This window comes from Gouania willdenowi, chromosome 10, assembly GCF_900634775.1.
Source record: "Gouania willdenowi chromosome 10, fGouWil2.1, whole genome shotgun sequence".
NCBI classification, from domain to species: domain Eukaryota; kingdom Metazoa; phylum Chordata; class Actinopteri; order Blenniiformes; family Gobiesocidae; genus Gouania; species Gouania willdenowi.
In genome coordinates, this window is record NC_041053.1 from 26,973,970 (window position 1) to 26,997,056 (window position 23,087).

At 38.7% G+C, this 23,087-nt stretch overlaps 1 protein-coding gene across 3 annotated transcripts in view; it reads right to left on the reverse strand.

The window, feature by feature from the left end:
- ppp3cb (protein phosphatase 3, catalytic subunit, beta isozyme) overlaps positions 1–23,087 on the reverse strand; it is a 37,332-nt gene that overhangs the window by 2,810 nt on the left and 11,435 nt on the right. For 2 of the 3 annotated variants that reach the window (XM_028459302.1, XM_028459303.1), the window contains exons 2-13: positions 22,160–22,360; positions 18,330–18,454; positions 16,474–16,585; positions 14,012–14,157; positions 12,465–12,604; positions 10,699–10,776; positions 8,913–9,007; positions 7,856–7,981; positions 6,614–6,694; positions 6,257–6,341; positions 4,677–4,774; positions 3,481–3,528 (exon numbers count right to left, since the gene is read on the reverse strand). In XM_028459302.1, coding sequence (XP_028315103.1) covers positions 3,481–3,528; positions 4,677–4,774; positions 6,257–6,341; positions 6,614–6,694; positions 7,856–7,981; positions 8,913–9,007; positions 10,699–10,776; positions 12,465–12,604; positions 14,012–14,157; positions 16,474–16,585; positions 18,330–18,454; positions 22,160–22,360 — 1,335 coding nt within the window. The remainder of the gene's footprint in view (positions 1–3,480; positions 3,529–4,676; positions 4,775–6,256; positions 6,342–6,613; positions 6,695–7,855; positions 7,982–8,912; positions 9,008–10,698; positions 10,777–12,464; positions 12,605–14,011; positions 14,158–16,473; positions 16,586–18,329; positions 18,455–22,159; positions 22,361–23,087) is intronic. The other variant, XM_028459304.1, reaches the window with a different exon arrangement.

Below are 23,087 nucleotides of genomic sequence, written 5' to 3' on the forward strand. Positions count from 1 at the left end.
CATTTATAAGTTTATTTAAACTTGAATTGAACTGAACAGGGCAGCATAAGATTTTATAAAATCCACACAATCTACTACACACCAGATTGTTAAGGTTTGTTTATATTTTTTGTATATTTCTATTGAGTTTAAAAGGTCGTACCTAGAGTAAATATGTAAAACTTTGGATCGTTTCATTTTCGTGAGCACACATCGTCTATCGTATAATATCATCAACTCAGTGTATCATCCCATCCCTAATTATCAGGGTGAATACCTGAGGGACTTTTATAGTATCTGTATGTATTTGCTTTTTAATGCAATGTTTGGGGTGTTATTGATATGCTGTTTTCTGTCATATGCTGATATGAATATGAAACTCAACACTATCCTGGTCTAAATATATATATAAAGCCAAATTAGGTTTGCTTTTCCTTTTATGAGTGAAGTTGTTTTTCATGGCTGTTACTGCAGAACTGTGACATGCACAAACATCATGTAAACCATCAACTGTACATCAAAACCCAAATCTGTTGGGTGGATGTGTCTTTTATGTAATTTTCACAATCACTTCAATGATTTAATGTCACATTAGGTTAAATTTGGTCTTGTTCATCATATGTTGTTGGTTCTAGTCTTTTTGGAGCTCTTTTTTAGTTGGATGTTTTCTACTTCTGTAAGTCCTGTTTTGTTTGTGTTTTGGTTGGGAACATGTTAATGGTTTCCTGTCTGTGTCGTTACACCTTGTCTTATTAGTTTTCATGTGCTGTGAGTGATGAGGGTTCCTCCTGTTTTCACTCATGTGTTCCTCATCTCCTAATTACTTTCCCTCACTATTTAAAGGAGTTTTAGGAAACCGTGTGGCTGCTGTACATATTCTGTGATGTCTGTGCATCAGTTCATTAGTTAGTTTATTTTGTAATTTGATTCATCTTGGGGTTTTTTTTGTACCTTTTTGGCTTTTAGTTAAATTGACATAATGTGGGAACATACTCTACTCCTCCTGCCTGATGGTAAATGTTGATTTGTTACTTCTACTAATCTAACATAAGATGAACCAAGAAGAGACTCAGACCTCTGTCTTGTCATGTTAATTAAAACAAATACATGGATATTCTTTTAATTTTTAATCTTTTAAACCTACGGTCAGATGTACTTAAACCAGATGCCTTTGAAATAAAAAACAAAGCTCTCTATTGCGCACACGTTACTTTTACTCACATGCATCTACTCGCTAATACAGTACTGTACCACACAGCGGACATAGAACACAAGTCAGTGACAGAAAATCACAACACAGAATATTACCATAATTTATTCACACAAACAAATTATGGTCTGTGCTTCAGATAAGCCAAAGACAGTTTTCTAGAAGTTTTCACACCCTTCACTTCTCTCTCATTTTGTTACATCACAGTCCTACGCTGTTAATTACTAATCTCCCACATTAGTCCAGAAACATAATTTGTAGACATTTGTGTACACTTTTTGTGGTGATAATTAAATATTGAGGTTGTGTATAGTCGTGTGTCCTGATGTTTGCCAATATGCTACAACAATTGGAGCTCAAACTACCATTTAAAAAAGAAATAATAATCAAAGCTTGTCCTATTAATGCAGAAGGTGAATGTTTTTTTATTCATATAAATAGTTATATACAACAACAAATAACCAGGAACTTAATTATAGCTCAGGGGCCATAAAGAAGGAAATCCTTTGAAGAAGTCTTTCATTGTTCTGAGGCTCTGGTTGATCCGATGCAACTTTGACAATAGAGTAAAATATTAATACTTGCGATTTTTTATTTTTTTTTGCAATAACTTAAGTATTAAGAGATTTAAAATATGTTACTTGTAAAAAAACTCAACTTTACTAGTAACACAAAATTGTCTACTGATTGACAATTTGTAAACTCATTATATTAGGTTGTTAGTCTATTAATAGTACGAGTAAGGCCAAAAGATTTACTAATAATAATTGTAGACATAATGCAAATGAAGTAGGGGGATTGTAACTACATCCAGCAACATGATTGGTTGTAATATTCTAAAAAAAAAAAAAAAAAAAAACAATCGCTAACTTGAATTTGCTTTTCCCCGCCCCTTCATTAGCATATAAGGCTTACTAGCTGTACTAGTTACACTTTTTGCTTCACTGGTAGTAACTAGTGACTTTTCTTCACTAGTAAAGTGCACTCGTGTAGACGTGCACTAGTAAACCAAAATTGAGTACTTCATAGAGCTAAACTATTGTTATGGTTTATTTTATGAACTTGTATGTTTTAATATCTGATGATTGTCTCCTCAAATGCTGTAAAATGAAGTGTTATATGTTAATATGTAGTTGCATATTTTCACTGTGTATTTTATCGTATATTTCCTGTAATTTGTGGTATTCTTTTAGGGTGATAATTGAACATTCTGTCCAGGGACTGCAGATGAAAAATAGCCTTTTAGCAAAATCTGGTATATTTTCAGTATTTATATTAATGTACACTGTCCCTGTTAAATAAACCAATAAAATAAATGAAATGGTTGGTATCACTTATGTCAACTTTATGCTCAAACGGCTTTCCATACCCTACTCTACTGAACATCATGCATGCAGTAGACATGCCAGCACTTACTGCTTGCCCAGCAATGAAGCATGGTGGTGGTGGCATCATGGAGAAGTGCTTAGCGAGTTAGTTATTAGGAATTATCGCAAGAGTAACCATAGTGATTTATTACATTTCTGAGTATAGACGAGTACTTTAAGCAAAGGGGCTGTGACCAACAAAATGTAAAACAATTGAGAAGGTTTGGAGGCTCTTAATTCACACAGTGTCAACACTTGACTGAAGCAACATGATCACAATCCGTCCAACAGCACGGAACAGACCTGTCCCTCAGTGAGGAGATAAAGATGAATCTAAACGTCATTCAGATCAAATTGGTTCAGATCTAAATCTTCAAACTGAACTTCTGTGTTGGACCCAATGTGAAGTTATCACACGAGTTTCGACTACTTTTATTTGCCTTCTTGAGCAAACAACTGTTGTCATGGCATGACTTCTTCGCACACCACTGTCTACGCACTACACTCTGGTCATGTGACTGTTTGCTGAAGCAGGCCATGTGATAGTGTCTTTGTCCTCACAGACATGCTGCTAGCAGGGAAACAGATTGATCACATGTGTATTTTTCAGTTGAAACACAGCAAACCTGGAATTTAAAGAAAACACTGCAATACTCCCAAGTCTAAAAAAGGTTTGAGTGAATGTATGTTTAGATAAAAATAAAAACACTGTGGGCACTCGTGTGTTCAGTGTGGTGCTTGCTGCAGGTTTTTAGGCTTTGTTGTCAGCGCTGACGCTGACTGAAGAACCCAGTGCACCATGGGTAAGAAAACAATGACCTTATGAGCATGAGTTGCTGAGGCTGCAGTCATGCTGCACGCACTCACTCACACACACACACACACACACACACACCACACAGTGAGATGAGGGAGGGATTTTACCTTCGGCGTCCTTAACTGTCTCGATAGCTTCTATGGCCTCAATGGTAGCTGAAGGATGGGCAAAATAAGAGAAAGAGAGGAGAGGAAGAGACAGAAGACGAAAGAGTGCAAGAGAGAGGATGAAGTGCAAAGAACAGAGGAGGAGGAGGAGGAGGAGGGAAACGAGGTGAAGGCTGAAACATGCTTCTGTGCAGATATGCTAACAGCTTTGGCTTCGAGGGACAAAGAAAGAGGTGTGAATGAACGCAGCTGACAGAGGGTCTGAGTGGTAAACTGCTCTTATGTCAAAGGAGCACTCATCACCATTGGATCTGATACAACCGCTTAATGCCAATTCACTTTCTTGCTTTAAGTGGCACTACAGCAATATCTCATTATGTTGCTGTAATAGCCAGGTGGTTAGGGTTTGAAACTCTAGCTCATTGACTCTTTCTGTCTAAAACGTTTGTTATAGAAATCCAAAGAGCAAACGAATGTTGGCTCTTATTAGTTATTAGTGCCCACAACAACAAGGCAGGTCTGACCCCCACAGGTTGAGATTGGAAAAATCCAGTGTTTTTCAATCTTGGACATGTCTGAACCCTGCGGCACTTTCTCATCAATGCACTGGGTAAAGGCCTGTGTGTTTCACAGTGTGCTTAAGTCAAACTACCTTTTGTACAGTTGTGCTGTCTCAACACGAGGTATCGCTGCTTATTTACAATAAGGATTATGTGCCCACATGATATACTGATACTGGTAATATCAGACACACGGTTCAATGTCCTCCAGCAAAACATTGGTGCTATCAGATTGCAAATAGAAAAGTTAGAGGCATGTTTCTGGCTTTTTAACATGTGAGGTTCTGAGCGAGGGCACCTGTTGTTAGCAGTAGCTGGTGTTAGCTGTCAAACACACACTCTCAATGTCCTCTCACTTTCTGTTAGTGGGGTTTTTTGCGTTACTGCTCTGTACTTTCTGTCATTCTGACTAGTTCTCTCACACACACAAGCACGACCAGCAGGCTGTTAGTGTCCTCAGCGCTGGTGAGGTGGAGAGAGGAAGTGAGTCAGTGCAGGCAGAAGGATGAGGAATCAGCAGCAGAGGAGGACAGGAGGGCAGAGAACCCACACTGGTGGTGTCCTCATGGGGTTATTGTGTCTTTTTTTTTTTTCTTGGAGTGTTTGGTATAAAACTACAAAGTGTGAAAAACTCACCACTCTGTAGGGTCTGTTTGCCTCCAGACAGGACCCCACTGGGTAGCATACCGGTCGGGGTCAGGCCCTTCAGTGTCAGGACGTTCTCACTCTCCTCCCTGGGACACAGGCAGGGACAGGATAAATGTGTGTGTGTGAGTGTGTGTGTGTGTGTGTGTGAGAGAGATAATAGAGGACACATTTTCTCACACAATATAAACCTGCTCATTTACAAAAAGGATCACCCACAAGAAAATGGCTCAACCCACAACCACCCACAGTAGATGATTGGATAGGAGTGTTCCTGGAAATCATTAAAATGGAAACGTTGACGACTTAATGTAATTTATAAGGATCCAAAAGGACAGGTTTTATCTTATTTGGAGCAAATGGATCACATTTATTAGCCCCATAACCTCACCCCAGGCGCACCCCCTTCAGCAGACTCTCCTTGTTCTTTTTAATATATAGTTATTGTAATTGTGATAAATTGTATATTTTTGAACTTTTGAGTTTGAAGCTAAATGTTTTAGTGGCAAAAAACAGAAAAAAGATGCTCAGGTTGTATAAGGAATTTCTATAAGTCCATCTAAGTTTAATTTGTAAACGCGTTGAGTTTAACTGTTGCAAATTTTAATGTTTATGTGCTGTATGTGAGTATGTACACTACCGGTCAAAAGTGTTAGAACAACACACTCTTTCCAGTTCTTTATCGAAAATGATTCAGTTTATTGTGTCATTGCACACTGAAATGAAAGCATAGAATAAAAAAGCAATTTCATTTGAAAAAGAAATGATGGAATCCATGAACAATACTGTTCAGCTGATGTTCATGAGGGTCTGGTACCACAGTGTGTTCCAACACTGCTTTTATGCGGACAGAGGGGGTTGTAAGGAACCAAGAAAAGTTGGAACATCTGTAGGAATTAGTAGCACCAGCTTTCAAGGCTGATTCAACCTTCATTGCTGCAGAACAGCTTTAATTTGTTAACCCACTTCCTGTTCCCTGAAAAAGGCCTATTTTTATAATTCTGAAATGTACATATCTTTTTTTTTTTTTTTTTTACCTCTGGCTGTTCAGTACTTACCTTTGTATCATTTCAAGCTATTCATTTGACTTACACGACTTGAATTGCAATAAATAAGTGGAAAAATTAGGGTGTTCTAAAACTTTTGACCGGTAGTGTATGTTGACGTATAAAACTGTGTACACTTTTCTTTTTCTTTTCTTTCATTTGATTATATTATTTTTGAAACTTACATGGAAAAGAGGATGGTTTTGGAAAAAAAAAATATATATATATAATTAATTATCTGTTTTTCCAGGTTTATTTTTTTAAGAAAGAGGACTCGTAAAGACCACTGACATCTACTTACTTTATTATTTTATCTGTCAAATTGTGGTGTATGCCACCCTTTGTAAACTTTGTGTGATAGTTTGAACAAAAACACACAGAAAAATAAAGAATAAGAAAAAATAAAAAAAAGATTATCAATTCTCACTCCAGGGTTATTATTGAGATGATACAGTGACGACAGGAACTAGGAAAAGGTTACCAGGCAATTCTAGGGCGCACATATGTAAATTGAACTCTACTCACCGTAGAACGGAGAACATTTTTGCCATTTTTCCGATGGCTCTGATCTTGTTCTTGATCACCTCTTTTCTGGCTGCAGCAGCGCTGGCTGTGATCAGAATCAGACATGTTTTATTGGCCAAGTACAGTTTTTAAGACAGCACAAGGAATTTTACTTTGACAAAGAAACAAGCCAGCAACAATAACAATAATAATGATAAATATAAAGGATGAGGGATAAATAAAGGATAGATAGAAAATAAAGGATAAATATGTTAACTATAAATACATATATACTGTATATATAGTGCAGCAGGTAATGTCTGCCAACAAAGCTACAACATGAACACAGATTGGACCTGGTGGGTGTGTGAGTCTCACCATCAAAGATCTCTTCTTCCCCATCATTCGTGAGTTCATCATCAGAGCAAATGCTTAAGACGTTGACCAGCATCTCAGTCACTGTGAGGAGACACACATAAGAACACACTGAGTTCTCACTGTTGGATGAACTATTGCAGAATGGTTGACAGAGGAATAAAAATAGGTCTCTTTCAGACAGTTATGGCCCCAATTCATCCTCGGGTCGTATTCTGGACAACCTCAGTTTTTTTCTGCACTAGTTTAAGTGGAAATAAAGTGGGAGCACATTGCTCTGCTTAAGTTAAGATTGTTTCAAGCTCAGTAGCAGTAAAAATGTGGAAGTAAAAGCATTTGTTTTTCTATTTTTGATGATTGTCTTCAGTCCTACGTGCAGATGTGTGAGAAAAAAGCAGAACGATAGACACTTCTAAATTATATACATTACAAATGGAAAGTCTTAGCATTTGGCTACATCTGCTTTTGCAAAAGCTAACTGGAAACTGACAAATAATTATATGCAATAATATTATATAATCACATATCATACATAATAATGACATTATTATAGATATTTTTTCAGATAACATAAGTAATTGCAAAATTAAGTCATTTTGCAATTATGTCATCTGAAAAAAATATCTATATTACAAATCCCCAAATTGTTATTTTTATTTATTAGATTATTTATCAATCATTTAGTTTATTTATTTTATTTTTTTGGTGGGGGGAACTTGTAGACAGATTGTGCACTTTGTAAAAAAACAGGAAACGCCGCCGGCTAAAGACTGTTAATGTTACAGCTTTAGGATGTCGTCTTGGTGTGTGTTTGGGTGCCAGAATAGGAGGAATAACATTAGTGGATGTAAATTCAAGTTTTATAGGATTCCAGCGAACACTCGTGCTCAGAAAAAAACAAAGACAATTGTGGTTTTGCCTCCAGGCTAAGCCCCGCCCAACAATATACGTCACAATGTTTACAAACAATCAAAGGGTCTATGTAATCATTAGAAAATAATATGCGTTTTGTGAAAAATGTCACCTGTGGTTAACTCGACACATATTGTTATAAAAGTAACGGGTGCAAAAACCGTAATGATACATTCATGAGATTTTATAGATTCCTTTTTGTGATTTGTACGTTTTATGGAGTTTACAGCGTGTTTCATCCCTCTGGAGCCCACCATTACTCTGTGATCCACCATTACTCAAACCCAGACAAAGGATGCTTTGACTCCATTGTTCAGTGAACGTAAATGATACCTTTCTCTCCCACGAAAGGCAGCGACCATGTGAAAACATCCATGAAGTTGGGAAGCCAGTAAGGATGAGGAGAGCAGTTGAACTGACGGATGTTCATCACGTTGTTCTCATATTTTAGGACAGCCGCTGGACACACACACACACACACACACACAAATTAGTCCTGAAGGGTTTTAGTTCTGAGTGATGGACAGTCCTCTTTACACCAGTCGGTCAGGTTGTTCACCACCTAGTGTTCAAACATGGTAACACTAGGTAACCATTTTTAATAGGAATTCAATAGAAGACATAGATGTGTTTTCTCTCTAGAACAGGGGTGTCAAACTCATTTTAGTTCAGAGGCCAAATACGGAGCAGTTTATATTAAGTGGGCCACAGATTTCATACGGGAAAATATGTAATTCAAACATCATTGTGCACTAGTTTGCACTTCCACGTATAAATGAATGATAAAATATGTACGGCACTGATAATATCAAAGCAATAACTGACACTGCACAATCTTCAATTCATTTGATTTTGTGACCCATGTTTATCTAATTTGGGGTCATTTTGTGGAATAATTTGAGGAAAAATTGCAGGATTTGGTAAAAATTGAGAGTTCCTTTAAAAAAAAAAAATGGAGATTAAAAATGAGATCAAAGGAAAATGTGAGTTTCATTGTATTTGTTTATAAATTTGGAGATTTCTAGCTGAGATATTTACAACTAAATTCGTTTACTAATTAATTTACACAATGATTCATGAGCCGGATTTGGCTCCCCAGGTCTTGAGTTTGAGTTTTTTTATTAAAGTTAAACATAGTGTTAAATAACTAATTCATAGGTTACTGTACATATACACACATTGAGACAGGAGCCAGCAGAGGGCAATCTAGAGCTGAAACATTTCACTTCATTCAAAATCCAGTTGTAGCTGAAGTCGGGAGCTTTTGAATTTTCTTAAGGCACTTAACAAAGACATACCTTAAGTAGGCTCTGATGTACTCTAGTGCCCAGTGATCCTAAACAGGATCAGTGTGTATAGAAACATGAAAGAATGAGCCACAGTGTCAGACCTTTGTTATTGTAGACGTCCAGGTAGTTTGGAGCAGAGAATATGGTGATGAGGGACGGGAAACCTGTAGTCTGACTCTTTCTATACATGCGATACCTGAAGACAAAGGTGCACAGGTGTTAAAGCAAGCTCTAACACTTCACATGAAATCTGAGGTTTCCATTCCGATCAATTTGAAGTCCCAGACGGAGACTTTAATCTTTAATGTGAGACAGCTGCAGACTTAAAAACAAACCGAAACAGAAATAGACCAGGAGGATGTAATAATCAGACATCCCAAAGTATTTTAGTGAACATGCCAGCAGAGATTAGAGGTTTTAAACCTGTAATCATTGGCCTAGTGACACAAAGTCTGTGTTTTATTGCATCCATGCATGTACAGAACCCACCGAGATCAGACGTAAGGATGAACATTTGTGATTCATCAGATCAGACAGTGAGTGAAAACACTTTTTATGCTTTAACTTTCATCATAACTTCAGTGAACACGCAAGAAAGGCCACATACAATAAATAAAACACGTCTTCACAGAGGAATTCATGAAGTGTGGACGTTGTTAATATATATGTTTGTAACACTGTATCATCCATCAGTCAATCAAAACCCATCTCTAACAATCTGCATATTCTCTGTAATTCAGTGTTACATCTTATTCCACAATTGTTCTTTTTTCTTTTCTTCTTCCTTTTTGTATTATTCTGTTTTATATTGTATTGCACTGTTTTTTATTAGTCAGTTTTTATTGTAAAGTGTCCTTGAGTGACCAGAAACGTGCTTTTAGATAAAATGTGTGATTATTATTATTATTATTATTATTATTATTAATAGTTTGTTTAAAGAAAGTCCAATATGTTTTGAGTGATGGTTAGCATCCTGGAGTTTAGATTTGTTTCTCTCACACACAATGAGCAATGTTGCAGATTGACTGTAAACAAAGGACACGTTCAGGGAGAACATGCAAACTACGCATAAACATACTGCAGAAACACTGAGCATTGACTGGGATCAACTAGGGGTGTTGGGAAAAAAATCGATTTGGCCATATATCGCAATAATACGTCGCGCGATTCTCGGATCGAATCAAAATGCATCCATATCGATTTCTTTTTTTCTTTTTTTTTTACCTTTATTTAACCAGGAAAGTCTTTTTTACTGCAGGAGACATTGTAACTGCACAAAGAAGTGCACTGAAACCTGGGCATGACCAGCTTGTGTTTTTTCAATCAAATCTTAAAAGGAAGTCCTCATTTTCTGCATTTATCTGTTGTTCTACGCATATACCTCAGTTAAGTTGCACTAAAGTCAAAGCTGATTTAAAAGCCACAGGCAGATTGTGTTATTTTTTTATTTGAAGTTGTTGGCACATGGCATGTTAAAGCCAATGTTTTGAGTGTAAAATATGCCAATAAAATGTATTTCATACATAAAGTTCTCATGAAGGTGTACACATTTACAGATCAGTTGTTTCTTAAGTCATATATTAAAAAAAATTGCAATAATTGCCTTATACTTTAATATCGAGATATATCGTATCATATCATGACTTATGTATCGGGATATGAATTGTATCGTCAGATGCCAGGCATTACACACCCCTAGGATCAACGTAAGAAGCGCCCTGGCGTGCAGGATTAGAGGTTAGCTGTCGAGCATACAAATGATCATTGATCAGAAATCATCCAGCAAAGTGTTTGATTTGAGCGCCACTGTTCTCTATCAAACTGAAATCAATCTCAGATTTCACAAATTCAGCGATTCTCTTAGCATCAGAAGATACCTGAACTTACCCAGCATCCTGTGCTTCGTGCGCTCTGATGATCGAGAGCAGATTGTTGGTCTGTAGGAACTCACACACTGCAGGGTAACTGAGGACAGCAACAAAGAAAGAAAAATACAAACACTTTAAAGCAGTGTTTCTCAAATGGGGGTATGTGTACCCCTAGGGATACATGATGGCACTGCAGGGGGTATGTGAGAGAGAAAGACAGAGAGGAAAATGAACAAATGAAAGCATTAAAAATATGGGATTTACAATGTTTATTTTTAGCTAAATATGATAATACTATATATTACCAATAACTCACAAAAGAACAGACAAAATACACAAAATGACACCAACAACACATGCACTAAGACAGAAAAATACTCACTATTATTACCAGCAACACACAAAATGACAATAAAGACACACTAAATGAGAGGAAAATACACACAATCACTATCCAAAATGCACAAAAGTAACAAAGAAACATACAAAACCACATAAGAAAGAACCAAACGACACAAAAAACACACCCACTGAGGGAGAATAATTTAAATAATACCAACAACACAAAATCAACAACTAAAACACACAAAATAAGAGAAGAATACACTGACAAAATACACAAAATGACACCAAAAACTGACAAAACGACACCAAAACACCCAAAATGATGATGGAAATTATCTTGATTATAACATGAACTGAAAATACAAGGGTCAGTCTTGGTCCCACATCAGGAGGGAGATGACTGTAAACTATAGAAATAAATCTATTCAGGAGGCACTAAATACTGTTTCATTCCACTTGAGATTCTTTAAAAATGTGTGTTGTCACTCATTCATTCCATCATTATGCTCTATGGTTGGTTTTTTCACAGAATTCTGAGCAAAACGTGGTTGCCAGACAAGGTGGTACTTGAATACTTGAATCAGACGAAGGAGGTACGTGGGCCAAACAATTTGAGAACCATTGACTTAAAGGAATGTTTTAACATACAAATCATACAACAAACATGTAGACTGTCGTTATGTCGAAGTCTAGCTGATCTCCACATGGAAGTGTTTGTGGTGCAGCAGTGGCTGATGGGAAAAGCCTTTTGATTCCTGGTGTGGTGTCTGACAGATACCAGCAGGGGGCCTCAATGAGTCCTGAGCTCAGCTAACAGACAGTGCTTGGAATGAACAGTAGCTTGGTGCTGTTTTACCTCAACAATGAAAACCACTGTGTGAACATGAACAATAAAGACTCAGATCTTCCACCTGATGTTCCTCCATCTTTCATACTCTCTCCTGCCATCACCACCACCTTCCCCTTTAAGTTCCTCTCCCCTTACGCTTTTTCTCCCACTGTATCTTAATATCAGCCCTTATCTGGCAGGAGTAGCCAGTCGTCATAGCAACAGAACGTGCAGTCTCCCAGGGGATTGTGGGATATCGTTTCATGCTGAAACTAAAGCATGTTGTATTTGTGAGAGTGTGCACACACATCTGTGTTTGCTCACACACTTGGTGTGTGAAGCCAAAATATTTCAGCTTCTCGTATGAATCTCATCAGCTGTGATGGATGATGGTGAAACGGAATCCTGCCAAACTTATTATTATACATTCTTCATTTATACACAGTACACACACACACAAATAGAAACGGAGGTGAAAACTTTCTACCTCTCGTAGCACTTGTACAGGTGTGATCCTCCTGGTTATAAACCTCAGATTATCTCCATGGCTGAGTCACTACTTAACCTAATGAAACTGTGTTTTTGTTGTTATTTGGGTGAACACGATGTACCTGTAGAAATAGGAGCAGCCTCTGACTGTGTTGTGGCCAAAGTACTCCTGGGTCTTTTCGTTGCCAAAGTCTTCTAGAGGGTCCGCCCACAACAGGTCACACATGGGCCCGAACGCCGGGGGCTCTTTGAACCGATCCAACTAGGACACACAACAAAACCAGATACACTCGTAAGAGCTTGGAGACACACACACAGTGTGTTCACATAGAGGCAAACGCACACATTTATACCAAGAAGCTCAGCACAGATACTATCAATTAGAAAAGAGAACGGCAAACACAGTACACACGCATACTGTCAGAGGCAAGCATCTCCATGGCAACCCTCACCACACAGGAGGGAGATGTCACACCAGCAAATTCACCATGGAAACGCAGTCATTGGAAGGGGAAGTGAGTGCTTTTGTTTTTGCATATGTGTGCACCTTTGTGGTCTGGGTTTCTGTTGATTGTGCACACACACACACACACACGCACACACATTCACTTTGTTGTGCTTTCAAAACAAGATTAGAGGTGACGTGTGTCTTTACGACTCCTCACACACATTTTTGTTGAACGTATCAGAGTTCTTCACCGTGAGAACAGAAAGCAGTCAAGTGTAACAACCTACAAACTGTTTGAGAAATGAGGGGAAAAAAAGGGTGTCAAACACCTAAAACACAAGGTTTTCTGTACGTTTCTGTGAAGGAACATCTTCTGAAAATCTGGGCAGGAAGGATTAAAGCCTCTTTTCATTTTGTTTTACCTTGCTCTGTGTTAAATCTACTGTCTGTAAAAGTACAGGTACTTTTACTTTGAGTTTTAACAACATTATAAAAAGCCAGAGTGGAGCGATTATTCTGAACTGATGTTACCAAGTGTGACATTTCTGTTACTTGTTATAGTTGTTCCTTGCTGGTCTGGACTGTTTAAGAATTATCCAAAGCCACTAAGTAAGTAAGTAAAATGTATTTGTACAGCGCTTCTCACAGACAATAGTCACAAAGTGCTTCACAGTAGTTAAATAAATAAGTAAAAGAGCATGTAATCAAGTAAATAGTATAAAGTATAACAAAACACAATACTTGGTCAGGTTGAACAAGAATGCTGTAAAAAAAAAAAAAAAATAGAAGTTTGTTAAAAGCAGTGCTTTTTATAGGCTGGTTAATGCAAATTAGTGGAAATAAAATGTGTTTAATTGAATCGTGGAGCAAGTTCACTGATGACAACAACTTATTACAAAAACTTTAACTTAATCGCTCATTAAGTTACTGCTTCTTAAAAAACTCTAATATTAATATAATACTAATATATATTTAAAACATGCATTATTCAAACCACTATCACATTTTGTTTGTGTGTATGTGTTTACATTGCATAAAAAGTTCATCTATTTAAACTATCTAAACAAACTGTGGTGTGTGCAACCCAATGCCCTAATGTGAACTGCTAGGGCAGAAGAAAGTCAACGTTACATGCAGCACATTTTCTACATATAGTGGGATGATTTTTACTTATCATACATTCTGCTATGTCATTATACAGTATCTGGTCTGCGTTTGTACCTTCTTGATGTCGTCCAGCGTGTGGATCTCTGGTGAAAGCCCGCCGTGCACGCACAGGAACTGTTGGTTCATCAGGGCTGCCAAGGGCAGGCAATCAAACGCCTCCATGCAGGAGTCATAAACCTGTTCTGAGTACTTGATCTTACCTGTAGAGAGGACCAGCGTTACGAAACATGCAGACGAAAGAAGAAGAAATACAAGAAACACAGTTTTTTTTCCTCGCTCCATAGACTCCAATAAAAACACACCTAAAGTCTCAAACATTTCAGATTTTCATGCATTCACACATTTATTAAGTGGCTTTTGTTTTAACAGCACTCCTACATAACCGGCCTCTCTTCTGTCTTGTGATCTTGTCACATGTTGTCCGTAATAATAAACAAACAAAAATGTGAAGAAAAAAAACTACCTATATTAAAGAGATCAGGTGGGACGTCATGTAAACACTGCACTGGAATCCAGTGTCACATCTGGCCAAAAATGGCTGCTCCCCATGGATTGTATTTTTGGTTGAAAATATATATTTTTTTAAAACAGTACGTTAAATGCACTTTAGAAAATACAAGTGCACATATTTTGATCTAACACACTGTTATATACATTTCCACGACAGGTAACCTTTAAACCAGACATGAGCAATTGAAGTAAACACACAAAATGACACAGATATAAAATACACAAATTTCAAATACATATAAAATTACAATAAAATATACAAAATGACCACAGAAAATGTAGAAAATGACCACAACAGTACACAAAAAATATAGAACATTTTTACAAAATAAAAAAAAATCAAATACACAAAAAAACAAACAAACACATAATGGCTCATAACACACTTGAAAAAGCAAAAACACACAAAATGACACAAAATACACAAAATTAATTTCAAAAACATATAAAATAACAGGAAAATACATACAAGCCCTTTCGTTCTTTCCTGTATTAATGCTCATTATCCCCAGTTCTGTCATAAATGTTGATAATGTGGTGCCCGGATTTGAAAATCACATTTTTGTGGGTCCCGCTGTGATTAAAGTTGCCCGTCTCTGCTTTTAACACTCCTTTAAACTGACTGCATCTGTTAAAGTTAATCTTGTCAAACTGTGGAGCATGAACACATACAGTGCTGAATATCATCATAGCAGAGAAAGGCAGAAAGTGATGGAAACAAAGAAAGACACTTTGATTTGAGACCACAGTGAGCAGGCAGCAGGGGAGCGAGGAAAGAAGACTGATGGTTCCATAATGTAAGAAAGAGAGGGATTGATGGGAGGAGAAGATCAGAGAGAAGAGACGGAGGGAGGCAGGGAGAGAAAGAGTAGAAAGAGTGTGAGGACATAAAAATGGCACGTACGCAAATCAAAGCCGGCATTGTAGAATATTAGTGTACAGGAGCCAAACATTCTTTTTGTGTGAGTTTGTGTAATAATGACTTCTTGCTGTATACAAAGCAGATGGAGAGGTTGACAAACACACACACACACGCTCAAACATTTATAAGGACACTCGCCATATACGACACCACAGTGCACTTGCACATGCTTGAAACACACGCGCTCACATGCACACACACAGCAGATGGTAATTGAGGGCGACCACTATTCGACATGAGCATCAGGGGAAATTAGCTTCATCGTCCCTTGGCCAATCAGACGCAGCGGAGTAAGTCCCCGAGCCAATCATTTGGGGCCAAATTAAATTGCTGCTAATCACCCACTCACAGATAGCACTCAGAAACTCAGTGGAAGAGGAGTGAGATGGAGACACCGTGGAGGGATGAGGGAGGACGAAGGGCGGAACACGTTGGAATAGGGTGGGAGTGAAAGACAAAAATCACTTCACACAACGGCTGAAATTGAAAGAGTGTCCAATCAGCAGCAGGTTTAGAAAATCATTCCCCAGTTCTTTACGTGAGTGATTATGTAATGCAGTAATCCTAAATGGTAAAACAGGTAAGTGAGCATTCAGGGATTGTGTGAATGGTGCTTCAACGTTTCCTAGGTCAGTGTTTTTCAACCTTTTTTGGAGCCGAGGCACATCTTTTCATTGAAAAAAATCCGACAGATTTTCTGATGTTTTCACAGACTGAATGTTCAGGCAAAACAATGGCGGAGGTTTATTTTGGGGCTTACACGGAACAATCCGATCCCAGCCCAAATTGCATATCTCAAAGAGTGAGGTGATATCACAGGGAATACCGGGAACAAACTAAAACAAAAATGGCATCGAGTGAATCGATGCCCTCCTTGTCTGGCAACGAAACACAAGAAATAACGGTAAAAATGAAGTAAACACATTTCTGTGAGGTGTCCACAATGTCTTTACCTTCAGTAGCTTTAACTAACAGTGGCTATATTAGCAGTGGGCTGATGGGTCTGTCCCACAACACCAGGACATGAATGTGTAAGGAAATACTGTATAGATTGAGTTAGAAAGAGTCCATGAACTATACTCACATTCTTGTTTAAAGGTAAAATATTCTGTCAGATGTCTACATTCATGATTTCCCCGAAGAAGAAAGAGCGTCTTTGGGTAGAGGATTTTCAGCGACCACAGGTACAACACGCACTAAACACAGGAAGAAAAAAAAAAAAGTGGTTATGATTGAGTAGTTTAACATTCATAACATTCTAAATGTTCACATTTCTATGAATAATTGAGTGTTACCATGTAGTGGCAAAGTTTATGTCGTGGAAAATAACCTTAACTTTTATTAAGTTCAGTCAACTCATTTAGCTTTGTGCTAAGCTAAGCTAAGCTAAGCATTTCTTCCATCATCATCATCATCATCATCATTACACTACAGTGATTACAAACTGTGCCTGAACACATCATTGCCAGCAGATAATCATGTGAGAAAGAGCTGGAGTCATTTCTTTTTCACTTTCCCTCATTAAACTGGAAAGCCAAAGCTCGTCAGAGAATCATGATGGAGCTGTTACGAGGAATTCCTCTGAATGAGCCATCCACTGTCATAATTAATCAAGCTGGAAGCGGGTTGATCCCTACTCAGCTCTAAAAATAGCCACAAACTGGATTTTAACAACAATCATCCTAAATTAGACCATGCTGTGTAAGTTCACGGGGAGGATATATATATATATATAAAATGTCTGTGGATGATCACTCTCACTGCATCACACCCTAAAGATGAGATTCTCTCTCTGGTGCAGGGCATCGTCTCTGCTCTACATAGAGCCTGAGCTCATGTGCTTTTAAATAGTGACATTTGTTAAAGGGACCAGCTTGTACATTGTTATTAAGCGTGGCAAGTAAAGTCATCTCACTTACAATTATGTGCTGCTTATTTTTCTCTTTAAATAAATAAATAAAATAAAATCAACACCCTCTAAACGAGCAATTCAGGTAATAGCAAGATTTAATGTGAAATAACGAATTCGCATTAAATTAACTTTATCTGGTTAATGAATGAATTAATGTGACTACATTTACTGCTGTTTATTTGTTTGTTGACTTTACACGTCATGGAGGAGCCAATGAAATTTTGGAGGGGATCCGGATCAATATGCAGATTCTGGATCAATTTGGAAAATAAATAAATAAATCCCTTTCTTTCATCATTGGCAAAATCTCAAAAATTCAGAACTCGGTACGTAATTGACTGATGGTTATGAAATTTGACTCGGTTATGTCAGTTTGGATTCTCAGTTAACCCACTAAGACCAGATCTGGATTATGCATTTAATCACTTTTTTTTTTTTTTTTTATGGGGATGCCCATACATTTCGCCCTATTGTGTTATTATTATTAATAGGGCCAGAATTTTCATACACGCCTTAAAGTGTGAATGATCATGGTCGTATAATCAGGATCACTGATCCAGAGGATATTTTGGAGGTTTTCGCTCTTTTACTGCACATTTACTTCTTTTTTTGTGGGGGGTGGTTTGCAAAAATATAATGAGAGAGTCCTAATCTGCTGAATGATAGGTACCTGTCCATCTTTCCCATATTAACGGTCGGCTGACATCACACACACCCAGTTTATTATATTCTTATGTTCGACATTTATTTCTTAGTATATTAGGGATAAAGAAAGGTCATATTCCTTCTCCTCAGATGAGGCTAAGGGTTCAGTTTTGCAGCCCCCCAGTGGCTCATATATGACTATGTAATTGCATGATCCGCCTACAGCTACAAATGTCCATCGTATCAGTATTAAATCAACAATAGATTAAATACAGCACATTGCATGAACTCTGCCCTTCAAACCTGATACAAACTGTTGAGCAGAAATCACTGTCATAATGATTTCAGCTGTAACTGTCATTGAAAACTAGAGCAATACTCACCTCAATACTAAAGTAGCCCCTGTCCACATAGTCCCCTAGGAAGAGGTAGCGAGTGTTGGCAGGAGATCCTCCCACCTCGAATAACTTCATCAGGTCGAAGAACTGGCCGTGAATATCGCCACACACTGTGGAAGCAGCACAAAACATGTTTGCATGATAAACACCAGAGATCTTCGTTTCTACATTGATTCTCAGCCCCCAGATGCAAAACCGTAATTGTGTTTCAGCGGCTCCATATGGCCTGATTGGCTTCTGCAGAGAATGACTGGCCCGTCTGCTTGTCTAGAAATATGTGTCATCTGGCGGCTGATGGCAATGTTTAGAAACCTGCGCTAAATACGCTGGAACGTTTTGAAGGCCTCGATTCTTGTGCATACTTTATAGACACAATGAACAGTAAACAACTCCTTGAAACTACAAGAGGTTATTCTTTCTGCTTTAAACAATCCATACAACAGCACGTTATTTAATCTAATAACTTGGAAAACTGATAAATTAACTATCCGAGCTATAATTGGAATAATCACTGTTGTAATACCAAGTTATTCCAACAGGCAGTGCAATGAGTCACCTTAGTTCAATGAGCCATAGCATCAGAGTATTGTTTATTAAACAATAATTACATTGATGAGTATTATGGACAATGAGTGGACTGTATAACACATCAAATCCTGGGTGTTGAAGTGACTTGCTATCACCACCAGATGGAAGGAAAGGTGTAACAGTATTATAGGAGTCTTCATTGTTTGTGACCTACATTTCAAGTGGAGTCTGCACTTCAGTACAAAATAATGTTACAAAAATCATCCATTTGTCACATGTAATGTTTGATATAATCATATTTGACAGGAATCACACTTCCTAAATGACTTACTAACATGTCCTTTGTCCTGATTTCCACCCAATTAGTTTCAATGGCTCTTTTTCACCAAAGTATCGCAGCATCCAAACTGCAGCAGGTGGCCTTTTTAGCACCAGTTTTTTCCCCTCTGTTTACATCATCGAGCACCAGCCCAGAGCCGTGAAACACTGAGGCCAGCCTGGCTCCCTTCTAAGCTAGACTAAAGCAACACTGATTCCAGGCACTGCCTTTGTAGGACAGATAGTATCATGGGAGTTCTACGAGCAGACAGTCCTTCCTTCTCCATGGCTTACAGGTAGAACACAACTGTTTGTTCTTTAGCAGGACTTCATCAGTTCCACCTCGAGTCTCGGTTATGTATAAAAACAGAACAGATCGCTTTTTAAAAAGAAGCACAAACTGGTAGTTTGAGTTTGAATGATTGCAGGACCACCTTTCTGTGTGATCTGCCAGCATACAGTTATCCTTTTCCTTTCTGCCTCCCTCACCATCTGTCTGCCCCCCCGCCGACAAGTTTCGTCGATGTCATAGTTTCTGCCTCCAAAGCTATTTTACAATCATTTTACAGTAAATCTTTGCATTTATCTGGAGTTTCCTCTGCCCGACCTGCTCACGTTTTTGGTTTCTACTGAAGAACATGTGCTTTAATATGAACTGGGACTTGGCACTTCCTGTTAACCCTGAAAAAAAGTTTTCTCTGAAAATCACATACCTAAAAGTAAAAAACATTTTTCAAAACTTTTACATGACCTACATGGCTAACTTATTTTTCAGATTGAAGTAGGACCCTTCATGGTTACAAATGATGTTGATTTTTTAACTATATGATACTGAGTGAAAATAAATCATATTTTAAATACAGAAATCTGCAGTTCGCCTAAAAAACCCCCAGAGATTTACATATATCATAACGTCAAGGGAAGGCTGCAAAGGCAGGAATAAATGAACTAATGTATAAACATCAACTGTAGCAAGTTTGGTGATAATAATAAACAGGCCAAATAAACGCGTTTTTGTAAAAAGAAAGCCCACTTTGCCAAATTTTTCCACAAGTTTGGGAACAAGTTTGTTAGGGCTCAAACATCGGACTCTGTGCGGATTGTCCGCTCTCCTCAGAGCGTACATACCCGGGCGCACCGCTGCGTAGTAGTTTCCATTAAAATCCTACATGTCCCATGATTCTTAGTGCTTCTCTGTCGTCCTTGTACTCCTTTTAAAGGTGCCGCTACTGTCGTAGCTCGTCTGCCAGCCTCTCCTCTAAGCTCGCGTTCATCTCTCCTGCTCTGTTTCACCAGGCGGGTGAAATGCAGGTCGGTTTCACATTTAATGCGGGTCGATACAATGCTGAGCAGTGTTTTGTGTGACATTAACTACGCGGAGAAATCCTCGCAGTAGTAAAAACTGAGCTTTGCATTTAATTGGCCACTTTGCTGGTGTCCCTCCGAGTATGTTTGAGCCTTAACTGTAACATGTGGGTCTAATTGATTCCAATCATTATTTTGGCGTTTTGTTTTGTTTGTGCTGTGCCGTGCGTAATGCTATTTTTCCCTACACTCTTCGATGCCGTTCCGCATGGGTCTTATACAGCAATAGGGTAGGTGGGGTTGTAGAGGTGAACTGGGACTTGGCACTTCCATAAATGTTTGCATCCTCCTCAGTATCACTTTTCTCCCAGAATCCTTGGTGAGACTACTTGTTCAGTTTGCAACCATGATGTCTGTATTTCTGTCTTTAATCAGAAAGCTCCAAAAACACACGTTGTGATCAGATGTGTCTGTGAACGCTGAGGAACCTCAAAGACAGGATTGCTGCTCTATGGGAATGAGTTGCTTATGATCGACTGTCTACATGTAACGTCTATACGTGCTCGTCCCATGGGATTTCTGTACCTGTGAACACTGAGCGATGCTCCCACACTGAGTGGGATCCACACACCCACGGAGAAATAACTCACTTTACTCATTTGAATAAATGCACGCACAGGCAGACGGATGCACAGCTGCACAGGTGTCATTGTTGTGAGCGTCTGAGTCGTCCCTGCTCGTCTATCTTGTCTGTCACCGTCTCAGAAGCTTGTTTTTCATTTGGCTCTCCACTGATTTCCCTCCTTTTCCTCTTTTCAGACTCTCCACGGTTGGTTTTTGTTCCTCTGGCAGAGCAACTCATGCAGATATTACCCAAGACATTGTCTGCTTTTGTGAGTAGCACAAGTGCCAATTGGTTTTCTCAGCGAAGTGTAACTGAACAACAGTTCATATTAGAAGGGAGTCAGATACATGTGGCTGATAAATGAATTGACTAATTGATTGCGATTAATATGTAAATCTGACTGGGGAAAATCTGAATGAGGATCTGAGTTTTACATTCCAATCCAGTCCTTGAACAAATGAAGCTATTCATGTCCAAAAATACCAAACTAATCATCTTTTCTGCTCGTAAATTCCTTATTGCTGGAAATTCTCACTGCTGTGTTGCCATTTGTGTGTGTCCCACTTCAGAAATACACAAATGCCTGCAACTTTGGCACTTTTCACCAACAGTTTTGAGTGTTTAACTCGTGCAAATATGAATGTCTAATATCAAGTGATTAATGGACAAATTATGTTGGACCAACACCCCCAAAACTTCATAATATCATAGTGGTGCTTTCTACTCTCTGGAAAATAGAAAATATAATACACTGCTTAAATGCCTCCTTCACCCTTTCATACAGTAAACATACCTAATGTACTCCTTCCACCGCTGCCTTTTTCCCTGAGTTTATTAAGATACAACTTTATTCTCTGGTCATTTATCACAGCTTCTAGCGAAAGGCAATTATCTCCATTACTGAACAAAAATCCATTACATTACTTATATGGCTTTTACGCCTGAAACTATACAACTTATAACTTTGGTATACAGTGAAATAATTTGGCCGCAAAGACAGTTACTTAATGATCTTTGTGCGTTAATGGATCACCCTTACCCGTGACTGGCGCCTCAATGTCCAACATTGTGCGCTCTTGGCGCAAGATGGCAGCACCCTCATCGATGATGCGCAAAGCCACGGCCTCCTCGAGCCGACCCTCCTTTGTGAGGTGAGCTTTGAGCAGGTCCACCCTCGGCCGGCCGTCGGCATCAAACACCTCCTTCATGGTCAGCCGGTGGGACAGGGGGAAGGGGACCGCTGAAGATAAGTGAGACGGAGAAGAAGAAATGAGAGGGAAGTGAGATGCAGCCAACAACCAATATCAATAACCAAGTCAACAGATCAAAAAAAAAAATAGGAAATGCTTAAACTGGTGTATGTGGGTTTGATTTAGAGGGAATGATGGGGAATAGAGTGATAATTTCTGTATTTGTCGAGAAGCTGGTTCGAATTTGTTTAAATCCTTTGCTCTGCTGTGTGTGTGTGTGTGTGTGTGTGTGTGTGTGTGTGTGTGTGTGTGTGTGTGTGTGTGTGTGTGTGTGTGTGTGTGTGTGTGTGTGTGTGTGTGTGTGTGTGTGTGTGTGTGTGTGTGTGTGTGTGTGTGTGTGTGTGTGTGTGTCACAGAGGATGAGGCGGGCTGTACAAAAGCGGGAGCTGCCAGAGTTATCAGGGCTGCCCGCCTCTGTTCTGCAGTAATGTCTTTCTTACATAATGAAGGCCCCCAGGGCTCTGCTGGAGAGGGGGGGGGTTGACTGACGACGGGGGTGATACAGCAAGAGAGCACAGCTGCACGTGAGGAGCCACATACACACATGTGAAGACACACTCGACAAAAGGGGGTGACAACAAGAAATCATCAACGCAAACTCATGGGCAAGAAACAAAAGGCAGAAGCGTGGAGGCGCACGCGTGCATCATGTATTGTACAATGGCGTTAGCATGCACGACGACACACGCGTGTGCATGCATGTGTGTATACACTACA